General features: G+C 55.9%; 5 protein-coding genes across 5 annotated transcripts; 2 read left to right on the forward strand and 3 right to left on the reverse strand.

Annotated features, from left to right (window-relative positions):
• Positions 1–1,864: 1,864 nt before the first annotated feature.
• COL26b_000429 (uncharacterized protein) lies at positions 1,865–4,525 on the forward strand (the record flags this gene model as incomplete). The annotated part of the gene is made up of 1 exon (XM_053173398.1): positions 1,865–4,525. One exon carries the CDS (start codon positions 1,865–1,867, stop codon positions 4,523–4,525), a length of 2,661 nt encoding a protein of 886 aa, XP_053042446.1.
• A 511-nt stretch (positions 4,526–5,036) lies between these two features.
• COL26b_000430 (uncharacterized protein) lies at positions 5,037–5,906 on the reverse strand (the record flags this gene model as incomplete). Its single annotated transcript, XM_053173399.1, has 3 exons — positions 5,037–5,569; positions 5,652–5,753; positions 5,897–5,906. 3 exons carry the CDS (start codon positions 5,904–5,906, stop codon positions 5,037–5,039), a joined length of 645 nt encoding a protein of 214 aa, XP_053042447.1.
• A 571-nt stretch (positions 5,907–6,477) lies between these two features.
• Positions 6,478–7,391, forward strand: ERV25 (vesicle coat component; the record flags this gene model as incomplete). The annotated part of the gene is made up of 3 exons (XM_053173400.1): positions 6,478–6,690; positions 6,843–6,969; positions 7,069–7,391. The coding sequence occupies 3 exons, from the start codon at positions 6,478–6,480 to the stop codon at positions 7,389–7,391; spliced, it is 663 nt and encodes a 220-aa protein (XP_053042448.1).
• Positions 7,392–8,209: 818 nt separating this feature from the next.
• Positions 8,210–9,871, reverse strand: COL26b_000432 (uncharacterized protein; the record flags this gene model as incomplete). The annotated part of the gene is made up of 3 exons (XM_053173401.1): positions 8,210–8,645; positions 8,705–8,870; positions 8,920–9,871. 3 exons carry the CDS (start codon positions 9,869–9,871, stop codon positions 8,210–8,212), a joined length of 1,554 nt encoding a protein of 517 aa, XP_053042449.1.
• A 1,053-nt stretch (positions 9,872–10,924) lies between these two features.
• On the reverse strand, positions 10,925–12,688 carry COL26b_000433 (uncharacterized protein; the record flags this gene model as incomplete). Its single annotated transcript, XM_053173402.1, has 3 exons — positions 10,925–11,243; positions 11,294–12,506; positions 12,604–12,688. 3 exons carry the CDS (start codon positions 12,686–12,688, stop codon positions 10,925–10,927), a joined length of 1,617 nt encoding a protein of 538 aa, XP_053042450.1.
• Positions 12,689–17,883: the final 5,195 nt, after the last annotated feature.

Raw genomic sequence — 17,883 nt, forward strand, 5'->3', positions numbered from 1 at the left:
TTGGGCATCTTTCTTTGGTATGCTATCCTTGGCCGGGTCGTATGGAACACCGTGAGGAGGACAGAATGCCCCACGCTCCCACGCACTTTTAGAATCGAGACAGGAAGGAGAAAGGGAAGAGGTATCTTGACAGCTCTGGACGTAGGGAAACACCCAGCAAGACGGTCGTGACCTCACCTTGTTGCGTCCCGCTAGCCTGGATGTGCTCTGTACGGTCTACCAATGAGGCACCGCTAACCTGCTGCTGCTGAATGTTCGTACCCGGACTTGTCCTTGTACTAAGGTAGGTAGGTGTACCTTACCCTCATCACCACCAGCTCTGCCCACCGCAGGTAAGGTAACTTGCACCAACCCAGGTCCAAGACCTGCCGCATTCTCTGCTGCTACTGCTGCCCACCTTTGACCACCTCAGACAGGACAGACCTAAGAAAGAGCACTTCTTTTTTCTGCGTCAGACCCTTTCCCGTTCTGCCAATCATCCTTCCCGTCATTCTTTTTTCCAACTGTTCGTCCGCCTCCATCGTCTCAACCTACTGAAGCCGTGTGCTGCACCAAAATAGCGCCAGAGTCCGTCCGCATCGTCGAGGCCCTGGATTTGCTTCCGCTCCTGCTGCTGCTGCTGCTACTGCTGCTCCTTTTCCTTGCCTCGACTAGCACGCGCTGCTTCTCAGCTTTAATCTCACCTTTCATCCCGTCTCGTTCCTCTCCTTACGTCGGTCTGTGCGAACAAACAACCCGATCGAATCGATTCGCATCGCGCTCCTTCATTCGGCTCACGCAGCAGCGACTGTTCATCCGCACTTCTCAGAACAGACCCTGCGCCTGTATCGTGACCGACCAACTGACACCACTTTTCGTTCCCCTCGGACTTCGTCTCCTCTTCCTCTTCTTCTTCAACCACCGCTGTGTCCGTCTTATCCTCTCGCTGGATTGAACCACTGTCGGGCTCGTGTTCCGTCTCATTGTGTCGGCAATCGTCCTTCACTGCTACGACCTCTTCCCGGGGGTGCGGCGTTGGACCAGACCCTGACGCGATTCGCCAACGAAGTCGTTCTGTTTCAATGTCTCACACGTACCCTTGAGACTTTCGCCTCACCCCGACATCCCTCCCCACCACGCAGTACGCACTGCGACCTTCGTACTTTACCCGCCGCCTCGCTCTCCAACTTCTTGTTTGCAACCACTGCCACACCCTCGCGCGTCGCAATCACCTTCGCCTACCTATGAACTTGCCTCTACCCAGCATGCAAATGACCTTCGTCCGCTCAAAGCCTCGCACCGCATCATAACCTGCGACGGGTTAATGTGTGTGCATTTGGCATGCATCGCCGGCCTGCAGACCGCAACACACCGATAGACGCTTGCGAAAATGACAGCCGCTGCTAATTCAAAATCATCAACCATGGCAGCGCGACCTGCAAACTACGCCTACGGCTCGCCAAATGGCACCTTGGCAGGACAGATAATGTTCAAAAAACACAAAGTGCTTCCGCATCCAAGAAAGCAACCCAGCGAAACCCAATCATACGAAGCCCAGTCGACTCCCAGAAGATACGGTTCCCTCACAGACAGCCCCGTGTCGCAAGCAGATGCGTCGCAACGCTCCGCTTCCCAAACCTTGAGGCATCAGTCGAGGCGGATAGGAAGCGGTCCGGATCTACCTCCGACGCCTCCTTCCCACTCGCGTACCTCGTCAAGCACTCACTCGATCCCGCCTCCGAGCCCGTCTCCCGAAAATGTGTCGCAAACGCCAACCATTTCAGCGCGTGCGCCTGCGACTCCTCCAAACCAGAAGAGCCCGCCCACTCCAGACGTAACACCTCCCCAGCCTGTGACACGACCCAAGGCTGTACGACCGATTCCGATGGATCGCACAGTCTCTAAAGCGACAACAGCGACTGCTGAGTCTCGGGCCGAGTCGTTTCGAACAGCCAGAGAGGAGCCGTATTCTTCGGAGGAAGACGACTTGCAGTCGACCGTGAGACCCAATGCTTTGTCGGCAAGAACATCATCTCAAAATACCGTCCGGCATACGTCTGAACCCCAAACGAAACCGCCGGCTCCAGTCGGCCTTGGCCTGGGTCTGGAGTCACCTCAGGAGGAGGAGCTTCCAACGCCTAAGGCGAGGGGCGACTTTGGCACTTTTGATGGAGAGTGGGCCTCGAACAGCGAAGTTGAACAGGAATGGGACGATAATCTTGGAAGAAACGTTACGGTAAGAAAACGGCGCCAGACACCCGAAAAGGCATCGGATAAGGAATCTATGATCGCGTCACGCTACGAACCGCGTCGTGAAAAGCGCAAGGTCGAGATTTTTGAGGATCGCGTCGTAACTCCGACAAACGCTACAAGGGCAGTTCGAGCCATGTCTCGCGGTGACAGAGCTACGTTTTATGCGCCTAGTGAAATTGCCTGGTCAAGAACACCAACCACCGAAGCTTCTGTCAACGCAGATTCCCGCAGGTTTTCAGGCATGTCCGCCAAGTCGACAAAATCGAATGCATCAACGGTGGTGGAAGCAATCTTGGTAGATGCTCCTGCCATCCCCCATAGGCGGCAGACCCTGAGGCATGTGCGAAAGCAAGTGGGACTACGAGATTCTGGATCAGACCTGTCTCCTCTGAGTTCTGCGGCGAACTCATCTGTGCAGATTGAAGAATCGCCGAGACGCCCCAGACCTTTGGCTCGTCCCACCGACGCTCGAAACAACAGCTATGCATCGAACACGACTTTCAACTCGATATCGAGCGGCAGGGCGCGCAAGGAAATCTGGAAGAGCGGTGCTATCCCAGTTGTCGTTGTGCCGGATCGACGATCGTCTGTTAAGTCCAAGTCGAGCAGAACACCGTCACTTCGGTCAACCAGCAGTCGCCGGTCCAAGCGAAGCGCCAGTCTGAGCTCAGCAACTCGCGCTAACGGGTCGCGAACAACTACCGACTTGCCGACGCCCATCTTTGACCGACCCGGCCGGCGAAGCCGGACCTTGTCGGAGTCTGACGGGTCGGACCAACGTACGATCGACTACCCTCCAGTCATTCCCAAGCGTTCTTCCTCCTTGTCGGCCCCAACAAGCCGCAATACCTCCCGCGCAGGCTCGCTCACCGCAGAGAGTTTAAAGGCTCAGAGCGCTTTGCTCAATCAGCAATCTGGACATGAAACAAGAGCACCCGCCCTGACCCTTCAGAGGGCTCAGTCTTCAGAGACAGACAACGGCCACCATCATCGGGACCACAAGCACAATGTCGACCACCATGGAGACCCCTTCTTTGGAAAGCGGCTGGACGCACACAACACACCTTTCTCCGCAACCTCAGTAGAGACCAACGGTACTGCCCCTGAGGTATCAGAAGCAAAGGCTGTGAGCCTCTATCCCCACCAAAACTCATCTGTCCTCGTTGTCAATCATTCCAACAAGCCTTCGGAGAGCTCAAGCACTGAGTCGTCTCAGACGGATTCGGAATTCTTGAGACCGCCTCAACGACCGACAATCACCACCACTGGCCCAGACGGCGAGGAGGGCTTCATGACTCCTCCGCAGCAGCGTTCCGTGGATGACGTGGATTCTCCGTTGCGCAATCCGCGCGCCGCTCCACCGGTACCTCCATTCATTCCGCCGGCGATCCAGTTCATTCCTGCTACTCCCTCGGGTCTTACGCCTCATCACGAGAGACAGCGAAATATGGGCAACTACTTTGAGACCATGGTCGAAGAAGAGCCTCATCGGACCGGATCGATTGTGCGACGGGCGTTGACGCGAAGACGGAATTCGGAGACGTATCCACCAAAGAGCGCCAGACCTAGCCTTCTCACCCGAACCTTGTCCCTGACTAGGAGAGGATCTCTTTCTAGGTCGTCACATAAGGACGAGTCCTCTGTGGAAGTACCATGCTCATGTCCGGAGTGCGAAGGACCTCCGCCTGAGGATGGTCGTCTCCATCCTCATTGGCGTCCGGCCTACTCCGACCCGGAGGATGACGTGTGGGAAAGAGAAATGGAAGACGAGCCCGTCAGTCAGGTTTACCGGTACCCTCCGATTGACAACCGTCCCCGGCCTCCTCGCAGAAGGATCAGCGAGCGCGTGAGGAAGACTTTCGCAATTCTGCCTAACCGTGATGAGGGCCTTTCCTACTCTCCCCCTAGTCCGAATGAGCCGGAGCGCCGCACGATTCGCCGAACAGACAGCGGCAACCTGCGGGTTATGAGACGCAGGAGCAGCTTAGACTCTCTTCGCGACCAGTCGGACGACCCGCCGCCATACGACAGTCAGGATGGCGATGGCCGAAGCGGGACAAGGGGCGAGGCAGGACCGAAAAGGAGACGACGCTTCTCACTCTCGGGCACGCTGGAAGGGCTGCAAAACATTCCGCGCCAACTGAACGAGCGTAAGCGCGAAAAGAGAACGCAGGAACTGCGACAGAAAATCAGTGGCCCACGCGAAGTGCGAGACGGTGTAGGTGAGGTGATACGGCGCAACACCTACCGCGAGATGCACCAACAAAGGCACTCGCCGTCGACCAACTTTTGATCTGCCAAATGATCAACACCAGCCACCAAGCACTTTGCTTGGGGCACTTATACATAATATTATCAGGAAGGAATACCAAGGAGGGGCAGAAGGACATCATGACCGCTACGAACGATATCATTACGACTACAGGAACTTTTATGACCAAGGACGATACTCTTCACGAATCACGTGGTAGATATTTTCTTTTTCGGGAACGGTGTTGACTTTGGGAGCTCGGAACGTCTATGATGATTTGGCTGGGATGGGTGTTCCGAGAACGATGAAACCACCATTGCTGCTGTATCATATAGAAATTGCCCAAGAAGATACCATTTTGCAAGGGCGATGAACCCTTTGGCGCTCTAGTACAAACGTTCCTCTTTCGCGATGATGAATCTGATGTGATTGGTATGAATAGTCATCTACCGTGCCGTGCCATGAAGTTTTGCCCCTAAATATGTGACGCCTGAACACCATCCTCTACCCAAGAACAAACAAGCCTATCTACGAGGAAATGATGGCCTTGCGATCATCTCTTTTCCTGGCCCGGGGGTGCGCTACCAGGAGGGAACGCGCCTGGAGGTGCTCCAGGGAAGCCGCCGGCACCTGGTGGCGGCATGCCGGGGAACTGGAAGTTGGGCGGGGGCAGAGAGCCCGGTGCGCCGGGAGGCGGGAAAGGAAGTCCTCCCGGGGGAGGGAACGGCAAGCCGCCGGGGGGCATCGCTCCATTGGGACCGCCGGGGAAGGGGGGCATGGGCGGCATTCCGCGACCACCTGGACCGGGAGCTGTTGTCGCAAGCATGTCAGACGCGTGTTGTCGACGATGGCAATCGTAGTGGGAGAGGCGGGACTTACGAGGAATCATTCCCTGAGGGAATGGGGGCGCGCCGGCGGGCATGCCGGGGAAGGGCGGCGGTACACCTCCAGGGAAGGGGAAGGGCGGCGGGAAGGCCTGGCCCGGCTGGTTCTGCGGCAGCATAGGGTTGTTGTGCGCTTGGCCTTCGGCGGCGTAGGACGAGGTGATGGAGTCGATGACGGACTGTGCCTTTTCATGGCCGATTTCTGGAAGAAGAAAACTCCTGTGTTAGTCCTTTGCTCCAAGTATCGCGAGGCCGTAGATTTGGGAGGAGGGCGGGAAACGTACGTTGGTAGTAGTCGACGACGTTGCGGAGGTGGTTTCGACCGCTGTTGTGCGCCTTTCGCACGCTCATGGAGTCGTGCGTCAGGTAGACGTCGCAGTAATCGCCTAGGCAATCTCGTTAGTCGATGTCGGAAGATTCGTGCGATCGCGAGCTGTTGCTTGAACATCGGGTGGACCTTACAGAAGACTGCGAACCTGTTAGCTTTGGTTCTGACGCGCGACGGGATGAGAGGTGATGGAGAGCTTACACTTGGGCATCTTTGCGGTTGGATGTGTTCCGAAACGAAGGACTCGACGGTGGTTGATGCGGACGGAACAAAAGTATTGTTCCTCGAGACGAGCGCGCGTATCGTCGCATTCAATGGCGGGCGGGCTGGAGAAAGGAATACAGGCCCCAGGTAAATGCGGCGCGCCTCAGAGCGCCACACCAGCTTTGCTTGCTTGCCAGTACAGAAAAAAAGCTGCGAGGCTGGCCAATCATTCGGAGCTGCCAAGTGCACAAGGCTGCCCCTCTTCTCGGCGGTGATTGGCCGTGCGATTAACCTATCCCCATGGACAGGGGTATCTGAGTGGCCCAGGCTCTCGAACGCGACAGATTGCCAAAAAATCCCCAAAGGGTGTGTGCATGGTTCCTTGGTACCACTTGTCATGGGCCTAGCTTCTCCTATCGCCAGCGTTGTCCACTACCTCAACCTCAGGGAGCTCTCACCACCATCTTGACAACCTCCCACCGCTCGACCTCCCCCCTCCCCCTCCCGGGAACCGCAAACGAAACCCACCGATCCGAGTCGTTCGTCCCTTTCTTCGTACAGATTGCACACATACAACGATGGCGGCCACGAGATCATTGCTGCGCTACGTGTGCGGCCTCGTCCTGCTCGCATGCTGCGCCCAGGCGCTGCGCTTCGACCTGCACGCCACGGGCTCCCACGAGGGCAAGAAGGAGCGATGCATCCGTAACTTCGTCGCGAGAGATACGCTGGTCGTCGTCACGGCGACTGTCGACGGCCACAAGGGTGACGGCATGGTCGTGAACATGCACGTACGTGGTCTCAAGGATGAAGAGGGCCCCTCTCTCGACTGGGGGTGCTGGTTCAATTGGATCGGCGCTCAAGGAGGGAGAAAGGAGGAACCCCTCTTGAAGCTCATTTGGTAGCATAGAGAAAAGCTGACATGCGGTTCGTGTGATTACAGATCAGAGATGCTGTTGGCAACGACTACGGAAAGCCCAAGGATATTGCAGGCGGCGAGAAGCGCGTTGTCTTCACCTCCCACGCTGACGCTGCCTTTGACGTCTGCTTCGAGAACCTCCTGACTGGATGTACGTGGAACCCCCCTACACCGTCCTATCGACCCAGCCATCCCCATTGCTCCCCCGCTGCTACATGAAGGGAACTGAAGCTGATCCCTCCCACAACAGCCGGCCGCAGTGGCTCCACGAGCCGCCACATCGAGCTCGACATCGACATCGGCGCCGACGCAAAGGACTGGAACGCGATCCAGGCGACGGAGAAGCTCAAGCCCGTCGAGGCGGAGCTGAGGCGCATCGACGAGCTCGTCAGCGAGATCAACACCGAGATGGACTACCTGCGCGCGCGCGAGCACAAGCTGCGCGACACCAACGAGAGCACAAACACCCGCGTCAAGTGGTTCGGCATCGGCACCACCATGATCCTCGTCGGCCTCTGGGGCTGGCAGATCATGTACCTAAGGGCGTACTTCAGGTCCAAGCATCTCATCTAGAAACAGATCGCGCCATTCCTTGTTTGTGGGCGACGCAGGCAGGGCTGTTTGTCTGTGGGCTTGCCTAAAGAACAAAAAACAAATTACGAAGTTTACAGAAGAATATCCGGGTTTTTGCCGCGGGTGGATGGTGATGATGGAGTCAAATGCGATGCAACGGGACGGGCATCAACTCACCTCGAGGGTTTCCGAGAGTGTTGTAGTGTATACATACCATGTTCACCATTTGAAAAAAAGTCGTGAATGATTACGGACATTACACACCGAAAGGACCTCATCATCGTCATCAGAGCAGTCTTGTGCCACATGAAAATAACGTTCATTGCCATGGCTTGGATAAATTCACTGACCTCCAATCACCCACCAGCACTCAATCTGAACTGAAGTCCTTGTAAGTGATCCAGGGTCATCTACAGACAATCACCGATGCCAACCAGAGGTAGAAGAATGCTGAGCTAGAAGCAAACAGCAGAGAAAAATTGGGTATTGTTCGACTGCCAAAACTCCCACTTCGTCCAGACGCAATCTGTCTGTTTTATCATGCCGCCGCCGACAGGAAAGAAGCCCTGCCTTCGCCCTGCCCTGCCCTGCCTTGCCCTTCCCAGCGCCAAGCCATGCAATAACAAGAATCGCGTCGAAAGTCACATGTCTTGGTAAAACAGTTCCCCGCCCATCAAAGGTTTCATGAACAAATCGGAAAGGAGCAAGTCCCTCTCCTTTCCTCCGCAGCCACCGTGCCAATCATTATCTCGTCATAAGAGAAGGAAAACACACAAACTTGGGTTGATCGATCGTGTATACATTATAATTCTGGTTCATCATGTGTCGCCCTCGGGCAGTATCCTACCCAGACTGCGCAGGACCTCCATGACGGGCATCTCTTTGGTGCCGACCGTGGCCTTCTCCCGCGTCTCGCGCTCCTTGAGCCGCGCGGCGCTGAGAGAGAGCACCTTATCCGCCTCTCGGCCTGCCGTGTCGACCCGCTGCATGAGCTTGTGGACGCCGTCCGCGAGTTGGTCGACCTTGAACTCCAGCGTGGCCTGTGTGTTTTGAAGACTAGTGAGTGCCTTGGCGCGGATGGAGTCGAACGAGGATGATGGGTTCGTGAGCCAACTGAGCATCTGTGCCTCGCTGGGGTCGAGTACTGATGCGTCTGCCATGGCTGTTTGCGCAGGGTCTGAATCAGGGAATAGTGGCGGGGCTTCTGTGCGGGACTTCTTCAATGCGAGCCACTTCTTCTTTTCCTCCTTCAACCTGTGTGGGATGTCAGGATTTCTGCGCGCAGACAAGTCTCACAGGAATCCCAAACATACCTCTTAACCTTTGCTTCCAATTGTTCAATCTTCTCCTGGTGCTCAATGTTGCGAGGGTTAGGCTTGTACACCACGGGCACCTTTGGCCCCTCCTCTCGGCTAAACCAGTCGGAAAATTCTGACTTGTTCGCAAAATCTTTGAGTAGTTGCTCCTGGATGTATCGGGCTGTAAAGAGTTAGCTTTGTGAGAAAACATTGATTGCTGCCCGACTCACCACCCAGAACCGCATTAGAGCCTGTTTTCCCATGCGGCGGCTTCTCCGATAATGCTCGCTCGCCGCACCAGGTCAGCAACTGCCTCATCCGCCGCGGCTCCATGAGACCCTCTGATTCGATATGTTTATAGAATTCCGCCGTCTCGACCTCCCTGTGTGGGATCGCGTTGTGTCCGCTCTCGATCAGTGAGCTCGCTCTCCGGCCCCGCATGCCTGTGCTGCTCCTTCGATTTCCGCCTCCCTTCTTCCGCATCTCCTTGTTTCGATTGATGACAGGTGTGTCGCTGATAGGGAGTGCAATCTTCGCCGACTCCACCGAATCGTTCAAGACGCGCGGTGTCGACCGCCTGTCAACGTCCATCGGTTCTGAGCCTTCCGCCTCATCGTAAGTTTCCTCCGGAACAGGTGCTGGTCTCGATGCTCGTCTAGGTGCCGGCTTCTCCTCTGGTTTCTCCGCTGGGGCTGTAGAGTTGCGCGTACTGCGGCGCGTCGTCCGCTTAGGCGCGGGCGCGACCAACTGTGGTTCATCCTCATCGAGCACCTCCAAACTGGGTGGTCGTCGCGTTTTCGCCTTCGAAGTCGCAGTCTTCTTCACCGCCGGTTCCTTAGAGGGCGTAGGTGCAGGCGCGGCCGCCGCAGCGCGTTCCTTTGGTGGTCTTCCTCTTCCGGACTTCGTCGGGGGCAATGGTGCGGGCTCCGGCTCTGGTTCTGACTCTGGCTGCGCGTTCTTAACGCGCTTCGATTTCGATCCGCGTGTGAAATGGAAATCGCCATCGGCCTCATCGTAGGTCGCTGCGCGAGTTTTTAGCATCCATGTCCGCCCCGCCGCCCCTGGGGCCTCATTCGGCTCCTCAAACTCACCCACAAGGCGCTTGCTTTTCCTTCTTTCGGGCAATTCGTTGCTCATGCTAATGACTTGTAGCGGTTGACGGGTTCGTGTGACGGTCGTCATGGATGGCGCGTGTCAGGGAGCATATGGTCGGGAGGTTGATTGCCAGCGCTTCGGGTCCTGCAGTCGCGCTGGTTGCGATGCAATAAAATATCGCGTCAATCGCCGTTCAGACGCGATTTACTTGAATGATCAATGATTTGTCGTCGGCGGGCGTTCTGTCAATCGATTTTTGGCGGGGGTTGTGTCGTCGGTGTCGCGTCTGTCGGTGTTGGCGGCGCGAAAGTGACGAGGTGCAGCTTCGTCTGCGATGTTGTTTACATGAGGGACCATTTACCCGTAGCCGCGCTAAGCCGCTTTCGGAAGTCCCACCACTCACCCACTCACCCCCCCCCCCCCCCCCCGAAGGTAAGACCGCCTCACTGACATCACTTGACTCCTAATTCAACTACACATATCCCATTCACGTCGATACCTTACGAAGGGTCGAATGGCCGCCTGATGCATCAGTTCCCATCTATCATTAGGTCGCACATCACATGTAAAACTTCACGTTACAAGAAAGGCAAGGAACTCATTCAGTAAAGTGTTAAATTGACCTCAACGCGTTGCTTCATGCAGCTGTTGTTACCATTGCCACGTCAATACTCGAATCAATGATAAAATAAAATCAACCAGTCCGGCAGATAACGGCGTGTGCCCGTCATCTACCCCTCGACGCCTGCCGCCTTTCAATGAACTTGCCTAACCCGAACTCCTTTTGATGTATATGCCGCGCATCTTGTACCTTTCAATGAAGGAACATATGCGCCGTCGACAAGCCAATGACGCCTGCTAGCCTCCCACCTTCAATCCGAGGGGGGCTGCTCCTTTTCTTTTACAGCCCGTTCCTCAGCGAAACCCCATGATCAAATGGCAGAAGTGAAGTGGTGATGATGGAGCAGGTTTGTCGGAAAAATGATGATACAGTCGAACCGCAAGTCAAGGCTAAGCCGAAGAAATGAAGAAAAGTTTCGCGCATGTAGGGCGAGAAAGCCGGCGACATCCAAGAAGCATCTGGGATGTTGCCCTGGCCTCAACGCATTCACGAGCGCTTCAGATTACGCATCACTTCTCTCATGAGAAACGTCGCTGGACGCCCTGTCCAGCTGCCAAAACTTGCTGCTGGGGGATGGGCGCACCCATGCCGTATGGGTTCATCTGAGGGTTGAAGGGCTCCATGGCCTGTTGCATGAACGCGCCGTGAAGGCCCTGTTGCTGGGTGACAGGACAGTCCTTGTGTGCCAAAAGTAGCGTCTTCAGGTTGACAACTTCCTCGCGGAGCTGCGTTATTTGTGCTGTCAACGCATCGTTCTCGCTGCTGAACAGCTCAACCTTGGACTGGAGATTAGCCAGCCACTGCTTCTTGCGCTGGCGACACTTCAAGGCGGCGACTCTGCGAAATTTGTTAGTCAAGGTCAAGATCGTAAACACTACAGAACGTACCTGTTACGCTCCAAGAAGTTCTTCCGCTTCTCCTCATCTGTCATCTTTGACTTGGAGCCGCCTTCCTTGTCGTCATGCTTCTTCATATCATCATCGTCGTCTGAGTGGCTTTCATCACCATTCATGTCAGGAGGAGGCGACAGGTTGGTCTTGGCCTTCTTGCTTGGGGGTGCCTTTGCTGGAGGTTCTTCAGCCTTCCTGCGGCCATTGGTGACCGCGCCACCGGTCGAATTACGCTTGCCCTTGCCACGGGTAGAAGGTCGAGCCTGCTCGCTCTCGTCCGAGGCGGCGCTTCCACCTTCGCTTACGCCTCTTACAGAAGATCCAGCACCGGCAGATCCTGCACCGTTTACGCTGCCCATTTGGGGAGAAGTCTCGACACTTTGGGCGGGCGCTGGCGGAGGTTGCGGATGTGACTGAGCCTGCGTCGCGGGGGCGTATCCCGGTGGCTGCGCTCCGTTTCTACCCTGAGCAAGCATGAACAGACCGTTCGCCGCGTCGTTATCGTGGGGGTCGAAGGCACCAGGCTGCTTTGCTTCGGTTTTGACAACTGCGACACCGTTGGCCATCTCCTGCGGCTGAGAAGTGACCGAAGAAGCAGGCTGTTGCTGCTGGTTCTGAGGCTGGTTTTGGTTCTGGTTCTGGTTCTGGGTTTCACGCTTCGCCGCAGCACTCAAAGCCGTACGATGGAAGTCAATCGTACTGGGCGTAGCACCACCACTGGCAAGCTGGGCGAACAGTTGCTGAGAGTTGGGACTTGGGGCTGGGAACATAGATCCACTGCCTCCGGGTGTCAAGCCCGTCCTCAATGAAGACTCGTTCGGTGTAGGGAACCCGCCTCGGAGATGATGCGTATCGCTGAAGTAGTCACTTGTAGGGCCGGACAGCATAGCTGGACTCAGGGGGCCCGTTCGAAGCGAGCCTCCTCCCCAGTTGAACGGTGTAGCACCGCTGCCAGGAAGCAGCGAGGATGGAGATGTCAAAGCGGCTACAGATGGCAATTTCGTGCCACCGGGTGTCTCTGGCGCTCCGCCGCCGAAAGACTGCTCGAAGGGATTGGGCTCCAGACTGAGGGATGCAGCTGCTACGCCGCCAAAGTAATCGGGAGTGTTTCCTGTAGCTTGTCCGGGTCGTGGGGGAGGTCCAAGAGGTTTCGCGCCGTCGGCATCGGGCTTCAAACTCGGGTCAGGTTGCTTTACTTCGGGAGCAGTGTCTGGAGGTAGGTGAGCGAGTGAACGACAACGAGGGATATCAGTCGGCGACTGGAGGCTGTCACGACGGCAGCAGTTTGCAGAAGATGTTCAACATACCTTGACGAGGAGGAGTGGCATTGGTTGACTGTTTGGGCGATTTGGTGTCACCCCCGGTCGAGGCGTCGGTCGGCGAAGTTCCCATGATGACGACGATGATGTATTATATTGGGGGAAAAGAGGGTTATTGACGTTTGTGGGGTAAGACGCCGATGGCAAAAAGTGACGGTAGCAGGGGGAGGTATGATGTGTGGTGGTGTTGGAAAAAGCCAGATGAGGTCAGAGGAGGATGGCACGCAGAAGGATAGGCTCAAAAGGATGACAGAGTGGAAGCGAAGGGGAGCGAAAGTAGCCCCAAGGTGGGTTGGTAGGCGATACAGAGACAAGAGAGCCAAGTGTGAGAGGAAAGTTAGTCGTCAGAGGCAGCAGCTACGCTATTGCAGCGCTCCTCTGAATTGGAAGCGGCACAAGCTGGAATGGAGAAGCTTTCTGATGATCGACTGCGACGTATCTGGGAAGGGGGGAAGAGTCGTTGTTGACAGACTCTACGGCCGGCAACGAAGTCGTTCGAGAAAAAAAAAATTACTGAGGTGGACTGCGTGTTGCGTCAGGTATGCGCTGGATGTGTGCACCTGCGGAAGCGGCCAGATGCGATGGTCTGGGAGGTGGTTCTGGTGCTGCTGCTGCTAGGTCGGGGGTGCAGAACGAGTCGAGGCGAGAGAAGGTTGTTGGGAAAAAACGGCAGACGTCACAGGTCAAGTATGACGTTGCGGAGGACGATTTTAAAAAAGGCGAAGGCGCACGAGAGAAAAGAAAATGGGTGGGCGGCGGCGCACACTCTGACACCAGCACGCCCACGTTCAACCACGTCCACACGTCCATGTCCATGTCCCTGCCTGGTCCAGTGTCCCGTCTTGTCTTCTCTCTCTTTCTCGACGCCCACACCCATGCCCACGTCCACCGTCCACCCCCGTTCCCCCGTCCCGGTTCTTTCGTGTTTCTTTTCCTTCCCTCCAACAGCGAATGCGACCGGTGCTGCTTGCTAATCGCACACGTACCTCAAGATGGACTCATCCAGATTGCTTCAAGCGGGTACTTCACTCTGCTACCGCTGGCTCAGGAACATGTCTTCCATGTTGCTACTGCTTCCTGCGACTTCAGGCAGGTACTTCGTAGCTACCGGGCACGTAGCGAGCGCGCTTCCACGTCTCCCATCCCCCCGGCCTGCGAGAAACGCTGGGACGAAAGTGGGCCGGTGTTTCCCGCACTGTGCGCTGACTGACCCAGGATATCCGTGGACGGCTTGCGAATGAGGAAAGGGTTCCACCACACCACATCCATCTGCCCAACAGGGTGCGCCAATGAGAAACGCATTTTTCTCGATAATGGCGTCGTTGGATTCTCCGTCCGCCGCCTCGCCTGGTGGTGAGGTGCGTCCATACCCGCTGTCTTCAGTTTCTGCCCATCGTTGCAGTGCCCACTGCCAGGAGGTCGCGCGACTCTCTCTCCATTCTACCTTCCCTCTCCTCACTGGATCTTGCGCGCATCCCGTTGCCGTTCTGTATCAGCAGTGCCGATGGTGACATGGAGCTCAAAAAACACTGAGGTTGGGTCTCCGTCTTTGTACCCATCCATCAAACTCCGTCCCATCTTGCTGCGTCAAGAAAGGAACGGTAGACAAGTCTGCCGAAGCCGCGCACCATTCTCGCGTCCCGTCTTGTCGCTCGACTCGGGCTTCCTTCCTCCCCTCCATCCCTCCATATCTCAACTATCCTCATGGTTTTGCCTTTCGCCTTCGCCCTATCTTTGATTTATCAGCTGAAGAAACTGGTCGTTGTTGCTGCGGTGCCTCGGCGGCTCGGCCAGTGCTTCCCCCTGGCTGGCAATCTGCACACCACCATCCGTCGTTGTCCGTTACCGACGTTGATATCGGAGTACTTCTCTCTACGACTATTATTGATGTCGTCGTCCACCGTGCCGCCCCCCGTCTTGTCGTCTTCGAGTCAAAATCCAACACACTGTATGATGCGATGTTGACCGTTGTCCTGCAGAAGCGAGTCGGCCGAGACTCGAATTCGCACTGTAAGGTGCGGGCCACCCGCCGGCCTGCGTATGCTGTCGACGTATGATATGGCTTGGAATGCAACCTTCAAGGGGGTCCGTACGCCCCCCATAATGCAGCAGCCAGTATATGCAGCCAACGTTTTCTACTGTGGCCGCTGTCTCCATCTGGTGGCCCCCGCCCCATCCCCCGACCCCTGCATTGATTGCATCACTTTTCTCTTAGTCGCAATCATCGCAACCCGCCCGTCGTCGCTTTTCTCACTCGTCCACAGGCTGCTCATGTTTTCTTTTTTTCCCTCTCCGTCCCCTGCGCTCCACGAAAGTGGCTCCGCGCCAGACTTTACGATCGCCCACTGCCCGGCCCTTCATAACTGCCTGCCGAGCCGCGCTCTTCTTCTCCTACATGAGCCCGGGCTCATCCACCAAGGCACCGAAAACCAGTACATTGTTCTCGCCAAACCAGCAATTCGCACGTCTGGCCTTGTCTTTCATGGTCTAGACCTGTCAACGCCATCGGACCATCTGCACCGTGTGTGCTATATCGAGTGTCTAAAGATGCAGCCGCCAGTCATCCGGAGGAATCTGGCCACCAAGAAGAGCGTTACGGTGAACTGATCGGCACTCATCATTGCTTTTTTGGGGCAAACGACACCCTTCCCCATCGCGATCTGGTCTTTCAGCCTGAACAGTGCGACCATGAACTGTCTTCCGTATTGAATACCCTCCGCTCTCTACTGCCATCGACTTACGGCTGCCACGCGAAACTCTGCTGTGTCAGACTGTGTTGTTCCATCTGGGAGCAACCAAACCATGGCGGTCTTGTTCTTGTTTTCGCGGATTTCTAATCTGCATCTACATGACCCGGTTGCCGACACGAGCGAGGGATGGCCGGGCAAACAGCGGAAATCAGAACGGTTGCCAATAGGAGTGGCAAATTGCTGACTCCCGCCTCCAATGAGAAGCTGCGATGGAGCGGACTCGGTCAGGGAGGCCTGGCATCGAGTCTCCCCGCCTTAACTGGACGACTGCTGATTCCAACAAATTGCGTCACAGCACTAGCACGCTGTCGAGCCACACTCACACAAAGTCCCTTTACGAACAGAAACCCCACAGAGCGCAAAGCACATTATTGTCCACTGTATCGAAAATCCTTTCTCGATAGTGCACGCAAACTACCATTACTGTCGAACTCTATCTTCTATCACCGGTACGGATCCCGAATTGGCATGAAGTTCAACAAGTGGTAGCTTTCGCGTGTACGCAGGAGTGTCTTTTGGGTGTGCGACGCGATGGGCTCATCCTTCAGACACGCATTACGTCACGGGTTTACTGACAATATCTGTTTTTAGTTTGGGACGGAAGATTGATAGAGTTCTCGAAAACGGCACCAGATGCGCTCGATGGCCATGGCTTGGGCCAATGTCTGAACGAAAAGGGGGCGCACTGTCCCGGATACTTTTCAGCTTTTTTTCCTTCGCATTGGTGGCGTCACAGGACATGACGTAATTGTGTCTCGTCAAACTATCAACGAATGGGATACCTTTTTAGTCTCCCAGCGGAAGCAGCCAAGCAAACGATACCAGATGCCTTGCCGCGACTGGTCGTCCGGCACCATCGGGAGACGCATGTCGAGGAGAGGGGTGGTGCGCATGGTACGGAAAGCACATCGCGTGCATCGCATCGTACGGCGAAGCATTGCCAGACAGTGAATAGCCCAAACACTCGACGGCACACTTCCTCCACCAGACGGGCGGTTTAGCCCAGTCGTGCGGAAGGTGTCTCTAAGAACTGGAGCCTTTTCATCGACGATGAATCCGCGATTTCAACAGACCCCAATCCTCACAGTGGCCAGATCTTTGCAGAAGTTCTCTACACAGTCCTTCCGACCCACAGGTTCGCTACGAAATGACGGCGTGCTCCCGTCCACGTCCATGGTCGCTTCCGCTAGGATGGTGCCGATTCGGTTCAGTGCTTGGCCTCCGAGGCGTTGAGCTTTTGGACCGACCATGAGCGGCGCGAGACTGCAGATTCACATCAAAACGGATACGTATCTCCGGAGCAGAGCTGCTTCGTCGGTTACCGTCTTATGACGCACTAGACCCAGAGTGCCACCCCTGCGACCGCCCACCGACAGGATACACTGTGCTGAAAGTTTGAATTTCGCGACCGCGTCGCACCGCACTGTACGGATGACCTGCCGGCTCCATCCTTGATGCATCTGGAGCTCCAAGGCGCACCCCCCCGACGGCGCGATACGGTGACTTGGCTTTTCCTGGACGGAGCACGGAGGAGTCGCGTTTTGAGCAAACAATGTCCTCCTGCGGCATTCTGACAGAACAATGACGGATCGGCATTTCTTGTCTATTGGACGCGACGGCTCGTCTGATATCCATCAAGCTGGTTCTCGCTCGGCGCTGTGCATCTCTCCTTATCTTGAGATAATCGATCTTGAGCCGATACGACGCCAGGACAACGGGAGGGATTCCAGCTCGGACTTCTCGACATGTCGTCTCGCATGTTGGCACTACAAAATGGATTAATAATGCAAGCAAACATCAGATTCTGCTTAGCGTGGTATCCCGTGGTCCATCCCCTCGGTTCAGCACTATTAGGGTCTGTTTAAGCCTCATCTCGCATTTCTACCTCGCGGAGAATCTCGTCCGATAGTCCATGGCGGCCACCGGCATTCAGCTTCGCGACTTGATATCGCATCTTCAGAATGAATGTGCGCGTGCGCTCACCTGTCACCTGATCCAGCCAAGAGCCTCACTGTCCATCCATTCATGGTGCTGCACCGCCAAATCTTGTCGACGATCTCATTCCCAACCCGTCGAACTTTCCACCCACCATCTTTGCTGAAGGGGCGTTAGTGAACCGCAGTCAAGGACACCCACCCCCCTGCCATCCCACCCAGATCGCTTCCGGATCTTGCATCGGAGTCGATGCCGGACGGGCGTCGTCAAAATTCACAGTTTACGCCGCGTGGTATTGCTGCTGCGCGTAGCACGAGACCTCGCAATATGTGGTGCTGCGTGAATGGCTGCCGCTAGATTCAAGGACCATGTTTCAGTGAACGCTAATGGTAGGGCATGCTGCGACCTCAGCTGCGCCAGCCATTGAACTTGCGAGCCCGTAGGCTCGCGACGCCTTATTGGTTTCTTGGGTGGAACAATCTATGCCGATGGCAATGTCAACAAACCGCATGCGGTTCAACGTCGAAAGCCATGGTTTTGCAACGACGAACCACAGGTACCAGAGCATGTCATTCAGCCTTTC

This window comes from Colletotrichum chrysophilum (assembly GCF_026319265.1).
Source record: "Colletotrichum chrysophilum strain AFK26 chromosome Unknown scaffold_2, whole genome shotgun sequence".
NCBI classification, from domain to species: domain Eukaryota; kingdom Fungi; phylum Ascomycota; class Sordariomycetes; order Glomerellales; family Glomerellaceae; genus Colletotrichum; species Colletotrichum chrysophilum.